The 17,730-nt window shown below is 37.4% G+C and overlaps 1 protein-coding gene across 1 annotated transcript; it reads right to left on the bottom strand.

The window, feature by feature from the left end:
- Positions 1 to 2,726: 2,726 nt before the first annotated feature.
- gosr1 (golgi SNAP receptor complex member 1) lies at positions 2,727 to 16,921 on the bottom strand. Its single transcript, XM_008425579.3, has 9 exons — positions 16,799 to 16,921; positions 16,103 to 16,214; positions 15,076 to 15,163; positions 14,845 to 14,952; positions 14,339 to 14,430; positions 9,588 to 9,662; positions 5,934 to 5,963; positions 3,546 to 3,628; positions 2,727 to 3,351 (listed from the first exon to the last, which is right to left on the bottom strand). Exons 1-9 carry the CDS (start codon positions 16,830 to 16,832, stop codon positions 3,227 to 3,229), a joined length of 747 nt encoding a protein of 248 aa, XP_008423801.1. The 5' UTR covers positions 16,833 to 16,921; the 3' UTR covers positions 2,727 to 3,226.
- Between the last annotated feature and the right edge of the window lie 809 nt (positions 16,922 to 17,730).

Raw genomic sequence — 17,730 nt, 5'->3', positions numbered from 1 at the left:
AGCCCTGGTGGAGATTTTAAAAAAGCTGTAAAATAAATATATTTCTCATTGCAGTACCATAATATCACACTAGATAGTTCAGAAAATCCCAACTTTAATTTGCAAACATTTAATTATTGAGAAAATAATGTTTTTTACAACCTCGCCACCAGTGGCTCACTTGCTGACTCCTGAACGTTTCCTTAATAATAAAGGATTGAGACAACACAACCAGAGCATTCTTTTAAGTTTGTTCTTTAATCAGATCATTAGAATGTGTAGGAACTCATATTTTAATAGGATTTTATGTGACAGGCCACCACAAAGCAGTGCATAATTGTGAAGTGGAATAAAAAATAGCACATATTTTAAAACCTTTCCTAAAAAATGGACCTCAACGCTACATTTTTCTGCAGTACCAGCTTTCATCCTTTTAGGGGTTTGTTTCTACCAGCTTTGGATATTCTTGCCCATTTGAACCTTCTGTGAACTTAGACTTTGGTATGGACTTTGACTAGACCATTTTAGCACCTCAACATGCTTTGATCTAAACTGTTTCATTGTGTTTAATTTCCTTGTCCTGTTGACAGGTGGGCCTCTGCTCCATTCTCAGATTATCTTCAGCGCCTCTCAGATTTTTCCTGTCCCTTATGAATAAAAACAATTTCCCACATTATTCTGCTACCACAATGTGCTGCAGGAGTGTCTGAAAATTGAAAAATATAGATGTGAATGTTTTAAATTGATGGAAAATTGAAATTCAAGTTTATCATTTCATATGATCAAAGCGTTATGAATATCCAACTGGCTGCCCGATCCGTCATTGCAAAACACATCACTACTTTTAATATTTTCATGGTTACTTTCCAGACTCAGAATGAGATGCAAGAGGGTTTTTTTAATGTTAAATCCAATACATTCCCATTGCAGACTAATTTGGCTGCAGTCCCATTCCTATGGATTGGAGTACAGAACAAAGCCGCTACATTTATTGCATGTAACCCAGAACACGAAGCAGTTTCTGATAAACAATATTTATCATGACTGTAAAAGATTCAGATGGAAAGAAGAAAGTGAAGTAGAGAAAAATACAATTCATGGATAGGAGTGGCCTGATTGTCCAGCTGTCTAGCTCATAAAAAGTCCGCATTGCTCCACAAAGACACTGACCAATAAATATCGTCTTGGACAAGTGATGAAAGCCATAAAATCAGAAATGCTTCAGGCAAATATCTTCTCTGAAGCTGGTGGGGCGGAAGGCATGCAGGAGCCCGGATCATGTGCATGGATTTGGGACGTTCAAATATTTAAGAGCTGCACCTCCGCCGTCATCTTACATCCATGTATAAATGTCAAAGCTGGCTTTAGTACACAGTTTGCCTCTTAAGAGCACCGTCCTGAAAAACTGGCCGTCACCATGTGAATGACATCTAAAGGGCGAAACCCTTTCACAATAACCTCAGCTAGTCTATGTTCAAAGAATCTGATGGAGGTGAATAGAAACTGTAATTTGTCAACTGAAGTGACTCGATTCAATTTGGATTCGTGTGAAATGGAACAATGGAGCAGCGTGAGAAAACCACATTGATGATTCTCGCACAGCTGCCATGTTTTTAGGCTCCTAAAAAGGAGTAAAAGGCCAATTAAATCTCAACTGAATGAGGCTGTGTCTGTCTGCAGTCTTTTTTAAAAGAGGCCAGGTAATCTACAACATGAAGTTTGGATGTTTACGTCGTTTCTTCTACGTAAACCTCAAATTAATGCCACAAAAATAACTAGTTGTTGCTTTGTGCACAGTTGTCTTTTTCATGCATCTGCTTACCTTTCCAAGCTGGATCATGTTGCATCCCCAAACTTTATGGTATTTTATTGGTGTTTTGTCTAATATAGCAACACAAATTCAAGCAAATTTGTGAAGTAACAACTTAAAAATAAACTTGTTTTACAGATAAAAATCTGAAAAGTGTGGCGTATGCCCTCTTTAATCTACATGTCTACATATAGAGCCATCTTTTGCTTAAAATTACAGCTGCAACTGTTGGTACAAGCAATAAAGTTCACATTCTTTCAGATTGAATGGAGAATGTCAGTGAGTTGCTTTTAATAAGGAGGGAAAAAAACAACATAACCAGAAACAATGTGACCGGGTAGCAAGCCATGGTTTCTGTAACTATGTACCAGAATAAACTGCACAGAAAGTTATGCAGTAAATCAAATAAAATTCCCTTTTCAGCAACATTATCATTAATAAAATCAGCTGCATTCTAGAAAAGCATTGAGTATTTGTTATATTATTAAGCTAAAATCGGCCTAATATTGCCAATCAGCATCATACCTAGATTTATATTTGAATTACCAATTCACTTAACTTAGCATCTGCCTGACAGAAAAAAAAAACATTTTGTAAAGAACTACCAATAAATTTAGGCAGGAAAAGGTTAAGAATCTGTGCCAACTTAATAGGATTACATGTTTTGAAAGCTCAAGTAGAACATTTTGTAAATTTTTCTACAGTTGTACAGTCAAAGAATGCTGCTTTTTTTATTTTTTGTTGAATGACATTGTTTTTATACTTTTATCTTTGTGTGAATCAACAGGCTTTCGTTGCCCGTCACTTTGCTGCCGTTGCATGCAAAGTGACAGGTGTGTTAATAAAAGTATTGTATACGTTTGTACGTCCTGGTACTAAAACTTTATCAGAAACGGCTAATCTCAACGGAACAAAATGAAAATTAACTCACTCCACATTTTTTAAAAGCACATACTGATATGAATAATTTATTAATTCACATTTTACAGCTTACAATGAATTATGACTCCCCCAAAATCATTAAAAATAACCGAAAAAGAAAATCCATCGGCCTCCTTATTAAAACAAGACAGCTTTAGTCTCTGATCTTAGAAAAAAAGCACAAAGTTTGTCCACAAACAAAAATTAACTGGTCTCACTTGTACTTTTGGTCTCCATTTCCTTGTGGGTATAAGAAGAAGAAGAATAAGGAGAAGAAGAGGGAGAAGAAGAAGAGACCACAAGCTCTAAATCTGTCTCGTTAAATGCTGGCTCAGTGGGAACGTATTGGCCAAATCTGGACCTGTCCTAGAACAGGACCAACTAAATGTCTCTCTGCTCTGGAACCTCCGTGGTCCTTCGATCACCGAGCGCCGTCTCTGGGGAGGAGGTGAGGGTTCGTATGCTACAAAGAGCAGAGGAGTCCTGCCTTGTTAGAAATCGTCTGTACAGGGGAGGTTAGTGGAAAGCGTAGAGCAGGAGGAGAATGGTGCAGACGCCGATCACAGTGCCGAGGATGAGGGAGTCCCTTCTCTTTCGCAGATTGATTCGCTGGATGAGACTGTTGATAGTTGGGAAACGATCTGAGAGTCAAAACGTCAAAGAAAATATCAAGTGAAAACCCACCGTACTACCAGTGCGTAATATCTCTCGATACATTTGATCAATTCCACTTTTCTGTTAAAACAACAAACAGAAAAAACCAGGCGGTTAAATAGCAGCAGTGATTCTGTGTTCCTGCACACGCAGGCAGACCCGTGTGGAGTGTAAAGGATACTGGCCAGAGTGTTCACCCTGCTGTGTATGGATTTCAGCATGCCCCTCTGTGAGGTCATGTTCTCCTTGGTCGCCATTGCAATGCTGAAGAAAGAGACAAGATAAATGAGCGAGAGGCAATACTGCAACATTTTCATAAAGTGGCATTTTACTGCAAACAACACAAAATTAAATTCCACTGTGAAACTTTTTCTTGAGAGAGATGTTAATTTTTTTTTTTTCTCATCCCTGATTTAAGGGAATCTTTGACCTACCAACACAGATATTAGATGATTCTGATGTTCTTTTAAGAAATAAAGAATCTAATATCAGCATAATATCAACATATTCTTCCTGGCTTTGCTGCTAAAAACAGTGTAAACTTCCAGTTTACACTGAAAAGGGGATTTTAAATGAACCGTCTCTGCACTGGATTCACAAAGTAGAAAGCAAAAAATACATCCAGGTGCAATGAAACGCAGAACAGTGACACTACTAGGTTGGTAGAGCTTTTTAAAGAGGAGAACACGCACAGAGTCAGAAAATATTTAGTAAAAGTATATGTTGGTGTAGACCAAAATATTCAGATTTATAAAACAATTAACACCAAAAAGCAATTTTTCCCATTCAACCATAATTGGTCAAAGTAATATTGAGGTATATTTAAATCATTTAGCCGATCAACGCTATTTAATGGTCATCGACAAAATGTGCGTGTGTATAGGTCAGAGATTGCGTCAGGGAACGCACATTCTCCCATTAAGTTTTTATTTTTAAAAAACACAATCTTTGCATGGAAAGTGCAAAAGTTTCAGGCATATCATAGAAAGGAGACGACAGATCTTTTAGTTTCCACCACACCGGTCATTGGTTAAGGCCGACCGAGCAGCAATTCTCTGATTTAGGTACGATTTCTCAATGGATCTCCAACTTTGGAGTTCCACTGCTATTTTGGGCCTCTCTCGCTCTCAAATCTGGACTTCAGCAAGTTTCAAAGGACGAAAGTGCAACTGAGCAATTGGCAGGAAAAGTTTCAGCCAGAGTCTTTGGCATCTGTTACACACACGAATCAATAGAAGACACTGAGCCAGTCTTTGAATCCTTAACTAATGCATTAGAGTTTGGTGGTCCAGCCTTGACAAATGTTACTTGCAGTTATATTTGTCAGCTGTTATTAATTACTTTGGACATGACTAATGTTTAACATAAATATTTCAGTATTTTCAGGATAAAAATCTACCTCCCCCAATGCAGGAAGACGGATTCATAGAAGATAAGCCCATGACATCACTGCAGTTGTTTACCTGAAATATTTGTTGTAACCGAGTGAGGGGGGGAAAAAAAGCACAGTCAGCATACATTTTCAGTGTGTAGAAGGAGATATGAGTAGGAGTACAGGTGGGCGAGGTCCCGGCCCCCCCTGTGACTGCAGACTGCTGAGGGTACGGTCCGCAGCGTTGGCCTGTTTTAGGGATTGTGTTCTCCTAAGTCAGGAGGAAATGCTTTGCTGACTCCAGCAGCCCTGATCTCTGTGTAAACCACCTCACGAGAATAGAGACTGAGGATAAGGAGACACTGTAGGCAAAGAGTGGAGATCTCTGCCTCAGCTTCACTTTAGGCTAAATCCAAAGAAGAAGAATTGTTGCTCTGCTAAAACCAAAATAAAACTTGGCTTTTTTTAAAAACTATACTGTTCTCTAATGTATGCCAGAGTTATGTTAGTCCGGCCACTAAACAGGTGTTCATACCTAAAGATGAGTCATCAAAATACCAGTGGAAACATGCTACTATGATAAGGGTTTAATTTCTGCAGTGCTAATAATGATTCTGCTCCACTGATTATCAAGAAGGTTTTGAATAACTCTGGACAAGCCTTTTCTTAACTTAAAATACAAACACATTCTCTTTCAAAATTGATACTCCTTTCATTGGTTGTGCTATATTTTGATAGCTGCTGATCTCAATTCTTATCAGAATCAATTGAAAATCATTAAGTTGAATCTGTTAGGCATAAGAAATAAATTGGGCTCAACTGTAAATCAGCAAACACAATTTGTCAATTTTACTGAATAAAACAAACATAACTTACCAAATATATCACTGGTAAGAATAGTGCGAGTCCATGGTTCTCATACAGTTGGCTAATATTTATTGCAGTATATTTATTAATACTTTGCCTGGTATTAATATTTTGTCTAGTGATTTTCACTATATTTTGCAAGACAATAAAGTTAGATTGAGATGTTACTTCTTAAGGTAGCCATGTCATATAGCCAAGGCTTTTTGAAAACAATCAGGCTAACCCTAGCAGCAAAATATCTTAACCATGCAACATTAGTCAAAGCTTATGGAAGATGGGAGAGATTTTGCAAAATACGGGTTCACACACAAGACAGATGCTAAGGCTTACCTTATTGTGTCATCCATCAGCCGGTCTGAGCTGTAGTTTGGAGGCAGAGCAGAGAGAACGACATTGATTAGACATAATTTTTCTAAAGTAAAAAATGGAAATTGGCTATACACGTCATAACATTTCGTTTTAAGTTGAAGTAGCTTTGTGTCTGTGGTCAGAAACTTTGAAGACAAAGTCATTATTACTGGATTTTTACCAGGTTGTGATGTAAACACAGCTGTTATTGGGCAGCCATGACATGATTTCAGTGTCTCACTGCTACCTGTCTTATACACATGTGAGCGAACATGAAGAGAAAATGAAAGCAGTCGGCAAATGAGATGACCCAAGATTGATTATGTTTTCCCTGTGGATATGAAATAGATGAAAATACTTATGTTTTGTCTCCGTAAAGATCTCTTTTGCCATCGTGCTCATTCAAATGGGATTTTCTGTGGTTTTATCTTTAAGTGGGCTCCACCCGTTTTTACCTCACTAGTTGTGTTTTGCTGCAGTCATTAAACTGTTCATTAGCTTCAAGCTAATTGCCTTTCCCAGCATGATGAATGAACCCACAACAACCACATGCTTTCCTGTCTTTTTCTGCACACCAGCAACAAACTCATGGAAAGATTTTTTTAAAAACTTTTTAAGAAGCATTATGGTCAGAGATTTTTTTTTGTTTTAAGTTCTGAAAACCAACACAGTTCACTGATTGTGAGAGAGAAAAAATGTCACTGTTTGGGACAGGAACGAGAAATGCTAATATGGCACATTTGTCATCAACGCTACGTTGAGCGGGTGGGTTTAAGCACGCCTGTGATTGTACGCACACAGGCCCAAAACCCTCCAACAGGACGGAAGAAACAATGGAAACAGGATTTTGCAGATGGGCAACCAGAACATCTCAAGCTCACTTGAACCAATTAGAAAATAACTTTCAGCTAATCACAAACCAATTATTACAAACATTTGTCCAATATCTTACTGGAAAATGCAACTCAACTGATCATAATGGACTGTTTGCTTTCAGTGCATTAACAAAGGCTGCCATTTAGAGTGTTTACATCCTTTTTCAAAACTGAAATGTGTTGGTTTTTTGCCGATATATGTGGAGCACAGACTCCACCAAACGTTTTGCAAAGTCTGTTTGGAAGTGAAGTCAGAGTGTTGGGATTGTGATGTGATGCGCTTTCTTTCGTAATTATCATCATCAGCCATTGCTTACATCCATATTTACTGTGTTCGGCTTCTTTAGGGGCCAGAATTACGATAAATGTCTTAAGTCCATGACATAAAAGTCGGATAAAATGAGACATGACCGGTCAGACTGGACACAAGGAGAGAAGATGTAACAGGATCAAGAAAAACCCATATAGAGAAGATTTTTACACCTTCATTGTTTAGTCCCCGACAGTCATGGTAAAAAAAATAAAAAATAAAAAATATATATATATATAGATTGAAAGTCTTTAAACGTCAGCTCAGATTGTTTCCCTTCGGTCCCTGTTGAATGTTTACAGCCCTAAACCAATCATGTGTAATTTTACCCTCTTCTTCAATCTCCTTTTCATCCTTCCCATACGGGATGGGTGGTGGCTTAAATGTATAATTTCACAATCAATATCTTGACGTGTCTGATGGGTTAACAAGAAAGGCTGAGTGCCTTCCTTGTGAAAAGGGAGTGTGTTTAGCACAAGATACGCTTAATGTTATAATGTCCTTTATGTTTTTTCAGACTGCTAATTATACCACAACGTTCACTTTTAGATGTCAATGTAAATTATACTGAAAATTCTGCCAATTATTTTAACCATAATATAAAACAACCCAAACAAATTAAGTCCAAAATATGCAAACCCTGCATGGAAGTCTTAATGCATGCAGGTTCATACTGATGCATTCAAATATTCTTTCCTGTTAAATCTTTTTGCTATTTAGTTCAATTATTTTTCTTTTTACTAAATGTTTTGTTTTTAAATTACTACATAAGACCAAAAAATGAGCTTACAAAGTACTGTACAGTGTGCAGTATATGGCATTGTTTACACATTGTAAACTCTGTGTAATCAATTCCTAAACATGCTTCATTTTTAAAATGGGTTTGCTGCAATAAATAAATCAAAATTTAATGATATTATATTTAGCTGAGATGTACTGCTACTTTCAAATTATCTTCTTCTTTTAAGTCTACATATTACCATCTTCTTCTTGGGCTTCATAGTCTAAAAAACAGAAACTAGTAATTAAGATTAATAATTGTGTTTAATGCAGATTTACTACCATCCTGTGGCTGTTAACACAAAGTTGAGTAAATATTTTACTCGGTATTCTTCATCACTCCCTCAAATCAAGCTAAATAATCTTCTCAAGTGCATATAATGTAATATTTGTGCTTCCCAATATGTACTTATAGGTATTTAAGGGTGTAAATATTTGGAGGAGTGTGTTTATTTAAATCAAGTAAACTCTTTCTCAAATCATGTTTGCACCAAAAGCAAGTCTAACTTTGATGGGATGTTTCTTCAGTTTTAGGTTTTAAGACCTGGAAACAAAAACTTTGAAAAATAACAGACTTTAACTTCATCGTTTTGTATGAGCTCAAATTGACCAGAAATCCAATCAGTGAGTAAAACTATTGATGGTTTATTTGCTTTTTTGTTCTGAACTTGTGTGCAAGGCAAGGTGTGCCCTGCTGATATTTCATTTTCCTTTCCACACAGGGCGCATCTCACACCTCTCCAACGCAGAGAGAGAGATTTCACAAAGGCACACGCTGTTGACAGTTCTCTATGCCCTGCCAAATAACAGCAAGAAAACACCTGATTTCACCTTCTGCATCATAAGAAACAGAGCTGAACAGTTTCAGGATGCAACGTGAATGAAAAACTGAAATCATCAATGATAGGTTTTGTCATAAAAGCGATGGGTTCCTTCTGTATAATTACATTGCAAACGTTGCAATACTACACATGAAACAATCTGAAGCATTTATTTTAAATGAATGTGGATGTATTTTTTAGGCAACACTTAAAACAGAGATATAATGGAAAAACAGAAAGAAATGGTCCAAAATATCATCACGATAACTACGGTCCTTCATAAGTCTGGTTCATTGTTGGAAACCATTTTAAGATGCCCAAAGTTTCCACGCCATCTGGTCATTCAATTATATGCAAATATAAACAACATGGGAATGTCCAACCAGTACTGTTCAGGAAGGAGACAGGCTCCGTGTCCCAGTCCATGAATGAGCTTTCAACAGACGTCTTTATTTTCAGACAAAGCACTGCAAAGGTGTGTGTGTGCGTGCGTGCGCAAGCAAAACGGACTCCGTTACAGCAGTTCTGTCAGGATGACCGGGCCAAAACTCCTGCTTGATATTGCCAGATGTTTGTGGATGGACACACAGAACGTTTAACCAAAGTCATGAAGTTGAAAAGGTGATTCTATAAAATACTCAAGAAATGTATGTAACCTTCCAAGTTTCAGGAAAACAGAAAATAAAGAAAATCCCTGAAGAAATTATTGCTTGTTATTTTGGCATTATCTAATAGAAACAGGAAGGGGAAGAAGGGTTGTGTGTTTGTTTAGATAATTTTTTCTACTGGTAAAGCTCCACAAAATCATTTAAATTTGAGCTGCATTGAGTAATCAGCCAGGTAAACTTACTTTCTAAGATGCTCATGCTCCTTTAGAAACAGCTCTGTTCTTCTGTTGTTGACTCCTGAGCCACTCTTATACGTTCTGAAATGACAAATGGCAAAAATGAACACATCTAATTAAACCATGTTTTTGAAAGTGGTGTGTTACAATATTTATCTATTCAACACTGGTGCAAGTATTGTGTAAGATATTGAAAATACTAACAAACCACCATTGTTTTAAAAAGAAAATCACCAAAATTTTTGGGTGGGAAAGATCACCCAAATTTACCAGTGAAGCTTTTTCTAATCGTTCCGATTTTTTTGTAGTGAACTGACTGAATACATCAGAAATTAATCTGATCCACGGACATGAGGCACTGACATAACTAGAGAACAGAAGGGTTACAATACAGAGCAACTGAAAGTTTTGATAAGGAAAAATGAAACAGGCAAATGAAATTAGGCAAAATGGAATAAAAACTTGAAACCAGGGTAAGTTGTCAAATTAACGAAGAAGCCGAAACAAGAAGCTGCTCCTGACTCTTTTATTACGAGATCAAACTCTATGCATAAACTCGTCTCACTCATTCACTTCTGCTTGATGCAGCTCCTGCCAACAGCTGAAAACCCCCCACTCTCCTGGGTTTCTGTCCATTTAACACAGCCCCACCTTCCTGTTGGGCGAGAACCAGATAAAGAGCACAGAGGGAGGGAGAACTGTGCGCACATATATAACATTAACATCCTACCCCACCCATCTTACAGGAAGCAGACCGAGAATAAATGAGTTTTCTCCATCTCAAGCACAGTGTTGAAAGCCAGTGGCCAAGAACAGATATGTAGCGTATGGAGTGCTGCCTCGGGCTCCAGCTGGCTCCCCCGTCAGCAGGGCTGATGTATTCGTAGGGTTGGAACTGCCAGTACTGACAGCCCGCTGCATCACTCCAGCAAGGCTTTTTAAAAGGGCACCAATGTAAATCACAGACGAGCTGTCATTTTTGCTGCTGACATTTAGAATGAAAGGAGCAGCGGAGGAAATGCTGCTGCTCCACTCTGCGCGGACAGTGGCTGCAGCTATTATGAATGGCACAATGTGAGAATAGGCCTGTATGTCTACATCTGAGGAAATGCTATGCGTTAAACACAAAAGGAATATATTCATAGTTGCTTGGGAGCACTGCACTATGCCTTATTTCTCTTTTAATCAGTATTCATGCTGGTATTTCTGCAGCAAAAACAATCCTCATTGTGGGCAAACCTAAATCACCACCAAGCTCTTTACTGCCCCCTACATGATGCAAAGTTCAGGTGCAGCAGATTTTCCATTTTGTTTTACAGAAAGATCTAACCTCAGCATAGCTTGCAAGTGTAACGAGTTCATGAAAAAAAATTAATATAATGCATAGAATAGCATTAATAAAACTTTTTATGCTGAGGCCCCCTTTAAAGGAATAAAACTGTCGGTTCCGTAAAGACTTAAAACGTTTGTCAAATTTAATTTTAATTCGAGGAAAAACTAAATGTACATTATTTGGTAGCTTTCTTTTCTCTCTAGTCAATAAAATAGCAAGACAGTTTTCTTATAACCGTGTTTTCTCCTAAATAAACAAGCAAGTAGTCCATTTTCACATGAATATCTGATTAGCATCACAATGCCTCAGAAACAAGTAATTAAAAGGCTTAGCTAGTTTGATTGGAAGAACATCATTGCTTCTTTCCTGGACCACTACAAAATCTTAACACACAACACTGCTGGAGAAAATGTCTGAGAAATGTAGCAAATACAGCCTTTCTGGGTTTCAGTATTGAGAAAGATAATCTAACTGTGTTTTTGGGACTAGTATGGGATGTGCTTAAAAAGAAGGATTTGTATTATTTCAAAATTTCATGACATTAAGGCAATGGAAAGAAATTCATTTTCAGCATATTCTCAGAAAAAGAGCTCTAGTTGATTAAAAAGAAAATGTAAACATGACGAAAACGATGACAGGTTGAAAAACACTTCAGTTCATGATGTTCCAGTAGGTTTTATTCAAAGGCAGCTAAAGAGAAATGGATTTTTGTAGCATTTATAGGTTTATTTCAGGTCTGTTTGCCGTTTGCTGCATGAGTTGTGCTTAAACAATCCTATACATCAGACCCCCCCAGAGAAGAAAGTTAAAGCCCAAACCAAGCTCTCATCTTCCTCTGAACAATTTGTGTATCGGTAAGAACGAGTTCCTTTCCGATTTTCCTAACATTCATCCCCACTGCATAAGAATGTTTGGTATTTGTATGTGTTTAAAGGAACTGAGGAAGCTGAATGCCGCTTCTCCACATTATATTCTGGTTCTGGGGATGCAGAGCAGACCCAGGACACCTGAGAGGTCAGGAAGGTTGATACAACAACAAGTTGCAAACATATTGTGGAGTTAAGTCGTTCAGTGATTTATAAATTTACAGAAGTGTTTCAAAGTTTATCTCTGAGCTACAGGGAGTCGTGTAAGGACTTCAGAACAGGGGTGATGTGCTCTATCTTCCTGGTTTTAAGACAGACCAGTGAAATTATTATTTATTATTGTAGTAATTAATGCGACAAAGATAAACACATTAAACCAGCGGTTGGAAAATTGGTTATCTGATAAAAACTTAACATATTTATCTGAAAAACTAATGCCCCAAATATTTTTAAAAAGAATATGCTTTAGCTGCTATATATGTTTAGCGTATATAAGCATTTTGAGAACCAACTCCCTCAGCATTTAATTTAGAAACTCAATAACAGTCTGTAGTCCTGCTGAAAATCTATTATTTGCTATTAGTATCATGCAGAAAAGTTAATCTGGCTACAAAGGCAAACTCACCAAAAAACAAAAAGTATGACACTTTAGATAATAAAAAGAGAGGCGAGTCTCGTATGTTAAAACTAGTTAAAATGTGGAATAAAGTGACCTAATGGCCTTCGGTGGATGTGTGCCTGAATGAGGCTTCCGCAGATGTTTTCATCTTAGATGGAGCGGGATAATTAGGAATCCTGCAGTGCTCACTGTAAGCTTACTGCAGCATCTCACAAATCAATACCGTTTTACAAAAAAAGGCTGTAAGATTCATGGTCTGAAGGGGGTTCCAGCTCGTTTCAATACACTCACTTGCAAATGAGTCAATCTGAAGAAAAGGTGCGCCTTTTCAACGCAAAGCCAAGGAGGCTATGAATCTTCAAAGGTTTCAATACCAAACATTTTCCAAGAGCGAGTCAGGCCGGAGTCTTGGCTCATCTTTCTGTACGGTAAACAAACTCAACAACATCTGAGCTCTGTGAAAAAGAGTTTACTTGCTGACACTCAGGACAAGAGGTACAGATGGATCTGAATGCCAATAATAAAATAGCTATTTGTAATTTAGCTACAATCAAATGTAACTTGCTTTCTTAAAATTGTAAAATGACTTGCAAGGGCCTATGTCTGCGATTCATCTTCCATTGAACCTTGCGTTTGCAATCCATAAATTTATTACCGTTTCCATCCTAATCCCATTTTTATACTGTTGAGTGTTGGCACATATCTCAAGCAGTCACACAATGGACAGATCACCTCTCCATCACTGGGTAACATAGCCACACATGACTAACAACTTGGCCACAGTTACTCATACCGGACGGCAATTTAGTGTCACCAATTAACCTGACCGTTATCTTTTTGGTCAGTGTTATGTGCTTCGGGCACATTATGATGATTTTTGTCTATTTTTTCTTTGCTTTCTCATAGACTTTAGTTGAATGACCTTTTGTTAATATATTTTGGAGTTTGGATAACTTCTTATTTTTGGTAATTTGATTACGTTAATTTGTTGGTCCGCCTATAAATAGGCTGGGTTTCGGCATGTTGAGAGTCTCCGCCTTCCACTCGCTTCCACTCGCTTCCGCTCGCTCCACCACCACAGGGGAAGCGTCTTGACGCAGTGCGCGCACGTCCAGTCGCTGTGGGCCGCAGCTGACGTTTCCATTTTTCTGTTAGCCTTTGTTTGTTTGCTTTTCCATTGTGATTTTGGCCTGGTGGGACCGGTTGTCCTGGATTTGATCTATTGCATTAGGTTCTTTTTTGCTTTAGTCCGGTACTAGTAGGGGCTTCGACGGCCCTGTATAGGGTTGGCCCCCTGTTGTACCGTTTTGTTCTGTTTGATCGGCTCACCAGGTCCAACTCTCTGTTAATACTTTTGGGGTTTTGTTTATCTTTTTTTGGGACATGGGAAACTGAGGGCATTTAACTCTTTTTCTTCACAGAAAATCAGAAGCAACTGAACAAAAGAAAAAAAACAACGTTCAAGAGAGTTTAAGAATAAAAATTTTGTTGAACCCTCATTCTTGTCTCGTGTCCTTGTGCCCTTGGTGGGCGTAACAGTCAGTGAGAGGAAACTAGAGAGAATCCATCCATGCACAAGGAGAACATGCAAATTGCACACAGTTGCTGCAAGGCAGCAGTGGGTATAATGTTCAGGTCTAATTGTTAAGTGTGATATCTGAATGCTAATGCACACAAATAAGGGTTTATGCTCATTTGAATAACAAACCAGTGTACAAATGAAAACGATGTGTAAATGATGAACTGAAATAAACATATGTGCATCCTGTTACAGTCTGAGCTATGAGATGTAAACGGTGAGTGAAACTGCTCATTCATCCATTCCTTCTGTTTGTATGAACCTGAGTGTACTCAGCATCCAAGTTGAATCTAGTTGCCATTATAATTCTGCACTTTCCAAGTCAAATGTAGGTGAATGAACAGAGGATTGAGTACTCACTCAATGTCTTTCCTGACAGATCCTAAAAGATCTTCCCTTTCCCGGATGGCCAGAAAGTTGCCTTTGGTTTTGTGAAATTCGTGAGTGTAATCCTGAACAGAAACAAGTAAAATATCTGTGTAAAAAAACCCAAAAACATCACAGAATATTTCAAATCCAACTAAAATTATACATTATTGCTAATATGAACATGTATAAGGACTTCTATCTCAGTCAGAGCCTGTAGCTGATTAACAAAGGTGAACCCTTTCGTAGACTTTCACTCATGGCTCTGAATATTGTTGAGATTTTAGCATCCTGTCTGAGTTTGGATAAAATCATATTATTAGTAGTTTTATAAGTAGTTCATATGTAACATGCTTATAGTAAACACCGAAACAAAGTTCCTTCTTACAGTGAAGGTTTAATTTATTTGTAGCTGGACTGCTTTGGAAGAAGAAAAACAAATCCAATGGAAACCCTGAACATAAAGATAACAACAAAGAGCAAATGAGAACTTGGTTAACCTGTAGAATATCCCGATGTCTCTGGAGAGTGTGCATGAGTGCAGCATTGAGAGAAGCTGTTCCCGGGGTGTTGGTGTACTCTGCCATCTTGTCGTTCACTCCTGTGAGCTGAAAAAGACATGAAAGGGGATAATCTGGTGAAAAACAAAGAAATTCTGACATAAAGCAGAGTGTATCCAAGACTGAACCTCTTCTTCTCTAAGGTCCCACTGCTAAAGAGGGAAGACTTACTTTTGCCAGCAGCTGTTCAATCTCAACTGACATGGTGTCAAACATCCTGTCCTGGGTTGAGTTATTTAGCAGGGGCGTGGTGTCCGAACTTTAGGTAAACAAGGCATTGAGAGCAGTTAGAAAGTCTACTTATAACAATCTTATTTGTAATATACATTTCAGAGGCATAATTATACAATGACAAACCAAAGATATTCAAAACTGATGATATCAAAGAATTGAGTTATGAGTGATTGAGTGATCATTAGTCCCACCATGTCAATACCACCATGTCAATGGGTCAATTAAAATAAGAATTTATCATTTATTTAAAGAATACCACATTTAAACTGTTAAATTATACTTATACACTCAGTATATCTTGGTGAACTGTTTACATATTTGTGTCAAAAGGCATCCAATAATTTATATATACATGTATCTATGCAACAAGCCTAAATCATCACACATCCAACAGAGTGCTTAAGAGTTGGTGTGTATAATCCTTTATTCATGCAAGAAAAAATATTTTTGAGACTCATTGCCTCATTTACAAGAGGGATCCGTTACGTATCACAAAAAAACAATTATGTGACTTACTAATATTTCTAAATATCAATGCTATACACTGTCAACATGATTTCTGCTGTTGACAGTAGACACAAGAGCTTACAGACAAAACACTTTAATATAATTTATAGAAGTAAATTAGGGACATCAATTTTTTTTGCTTGTTTGTTTGCTTTTACTGTGACATTATATGGTAACTAGGGGCAGCTACTCTTTACCATTAAAATGCAGAAAATAATTAAAATAAATCTGTTTGAAGATACAGTAACTTAAAGATGAGTTCAAACATTCATATACCAGTAAGTTTCTGTTAAAATCAGTAAACAAAATATCTTAACTGAAGAGGTCAAAAGTAGTTTGCCCTGGAGAGGTTTTACTTTCCACCAGTTAGTTGACTGTGCAACTTGGATCATAAGCTGTAACTGCACAAAACAAATAATGAAACTGTACTTGTGACTGTGCATTTGTGAAAGCTTACGTCTCTCCTCGACGTCCATCCCTAGAGCTGCTGTAACTGGTGCACAGTTTACTAAAGGAGACCAATTTCAGGTCAAGTTCATTCTCCAACTGCCTGGCCTGCTTTCTCAGATCTGTAACACGAGAATCAGCGAAACATTTAAAAACAGCTTGATACATTTGCTATGGTTAAAGAATAATTCAGTCATTAAGTGTAGGTATCGACATAATGTGATTATACTGAAATAACTGTTATATCGTTCGTATTTGAAGCCTTGCTAAGAGTCTTGTAAACGCTTTATTGTTTTCTGATTTAGTAAAGCGGGAACATTTGCCCCATTAGATGACAGCCAGTTTTTATTGCATACTAAAGTCAAAGAGCCTGACTAACATTCTTCCAGCTAATTACGTGTAATTTTGTCGTCCGGTTGTTTTCAAATAAACACACCAAACAACACGTGCCTTTGTGTCAAGTTGATAAGCCGTTTAAAGTACCGTCTCCGATTCAACAGCTTAGGGAGAAACACTTACAGTTACATGGCGATATGCGTTAGCTTGTTGGGAGCTAACTAATTGTTGCATGACGTGTACAGGTTTTAATAACACGAGTCTGACGCAGCAAAACGCACATCCTATCTTCTGACATTACCTGGATGCAAATAGATGTTGTTGTGTGAAACATTTATTTTTAAACTAGTCAAAACCGCAGGCTCCTTACCCTCCCAGTAGTTGCTGCTTCCTATCCCTGCCATCTTTGTTTTCCTGGGACGTCACCAACTTCAAGTCAGCAGAGAGGACGTAAGGCGTGGGATTTTGTCGCCCTCAGTACAGACTGTCAGGCATGACGACTATGATAAATTATTGGTAATCTCATATTACTTTTTATAAATTGTGTAGTTTTACATAAAATATATTATATTTATGTTGTGGTTTAGAACACATGAAATTAGGTTAGTGTTTGTGCCAACGGGGTTTTACCAACTATTCGTTAATTGCTTTAGAGAGTTTCATCATTTGAAATCAATATCTTCATATTTTGTTAATATTATGTCTTCTGTCATTCTCAAATACCATATTTAAAAAGCTAAGACAGGATGTGTTGAAAACAATTTAAATTTTTGGGGGCAAAGTATACTACATATTCTACTTCACCAAGTGAAAAATTAAAATAAAGCTAAACCAATGTTCAATGTATGGCTGTTCAGCTCTTTTTGCTAAATTAATTTAGCCCTCTGTTAAAGGAACATTGCCCACCCACCCTTTTTGTAAAATCTGTTTTAAAAAACACAAATAGACACTTCCAGCAGTGCACAATGAAAGGGGGAAATGGCTTAAAGGATTTTTAAAAGGTCTCTGTGGACACACTAGCTATAGCTCCTTAAGCAGTGCCTTAACTCTTGAACTTTTCAAGATTGTTCACATTACAAGAACATGGATTCTATTACCATATTTTGTGATAGAGAAACAAAATGGAGCAATGATGTTTTGAAAGTAAAATCTGAAAACTGATGCACATTTGCTTTATCAGCATTTTTTAAAGCTGATAAATAATTGTGTGGGTTTTTTATTGTTTTGTTTAATGTCTCTATATAAATTCAAATCCCAAGTACATCCCTGCCTGTGGTTGTCTGTTTTTGACCCACTGTTCAT

Source organism: Poecilia reticulata, chromosome 13, assembly GCF_904066995.2.
Source record: "Poecilia reticulata chromosome 13, P_reticulata-male-v2, whole genome shotgun sequence".
NCBI classification, from domain to species: Eukaryota; Metazoa; Chordata; class Actinopteri; order Cyprinodontiformes; family Poeciliidae; genus Poecilia; species Poecilia reticulata.
The sequence above is the reverse complement of the archived record's forward strand: the minus strand, read 5'-3'. Positions and strand labels throughout refer to the sequence as shown.

Coding starts and splice junctions, on each gene's coding strand:
- gosr1 (XM_008425579.3), bottom strand. CDS start 16,832: ATGGCAGGGATAGGAAGCAGCAACTACTGGGAGG. Junction 15,164..16,102: donor GATGGACGTCGAGGAGAGAC/GTAAGCTTTCAC, acceptor GTTTACCTAAAG/TTCGGACACCACGCCCCTGC. Junction 5,964..9,587: donor GAGCATGAGCATCTTAGAAA/GTAAGTTTACCT, acceptor TCCAAACTACAG/CTCAGACCGGCTGATGGATG.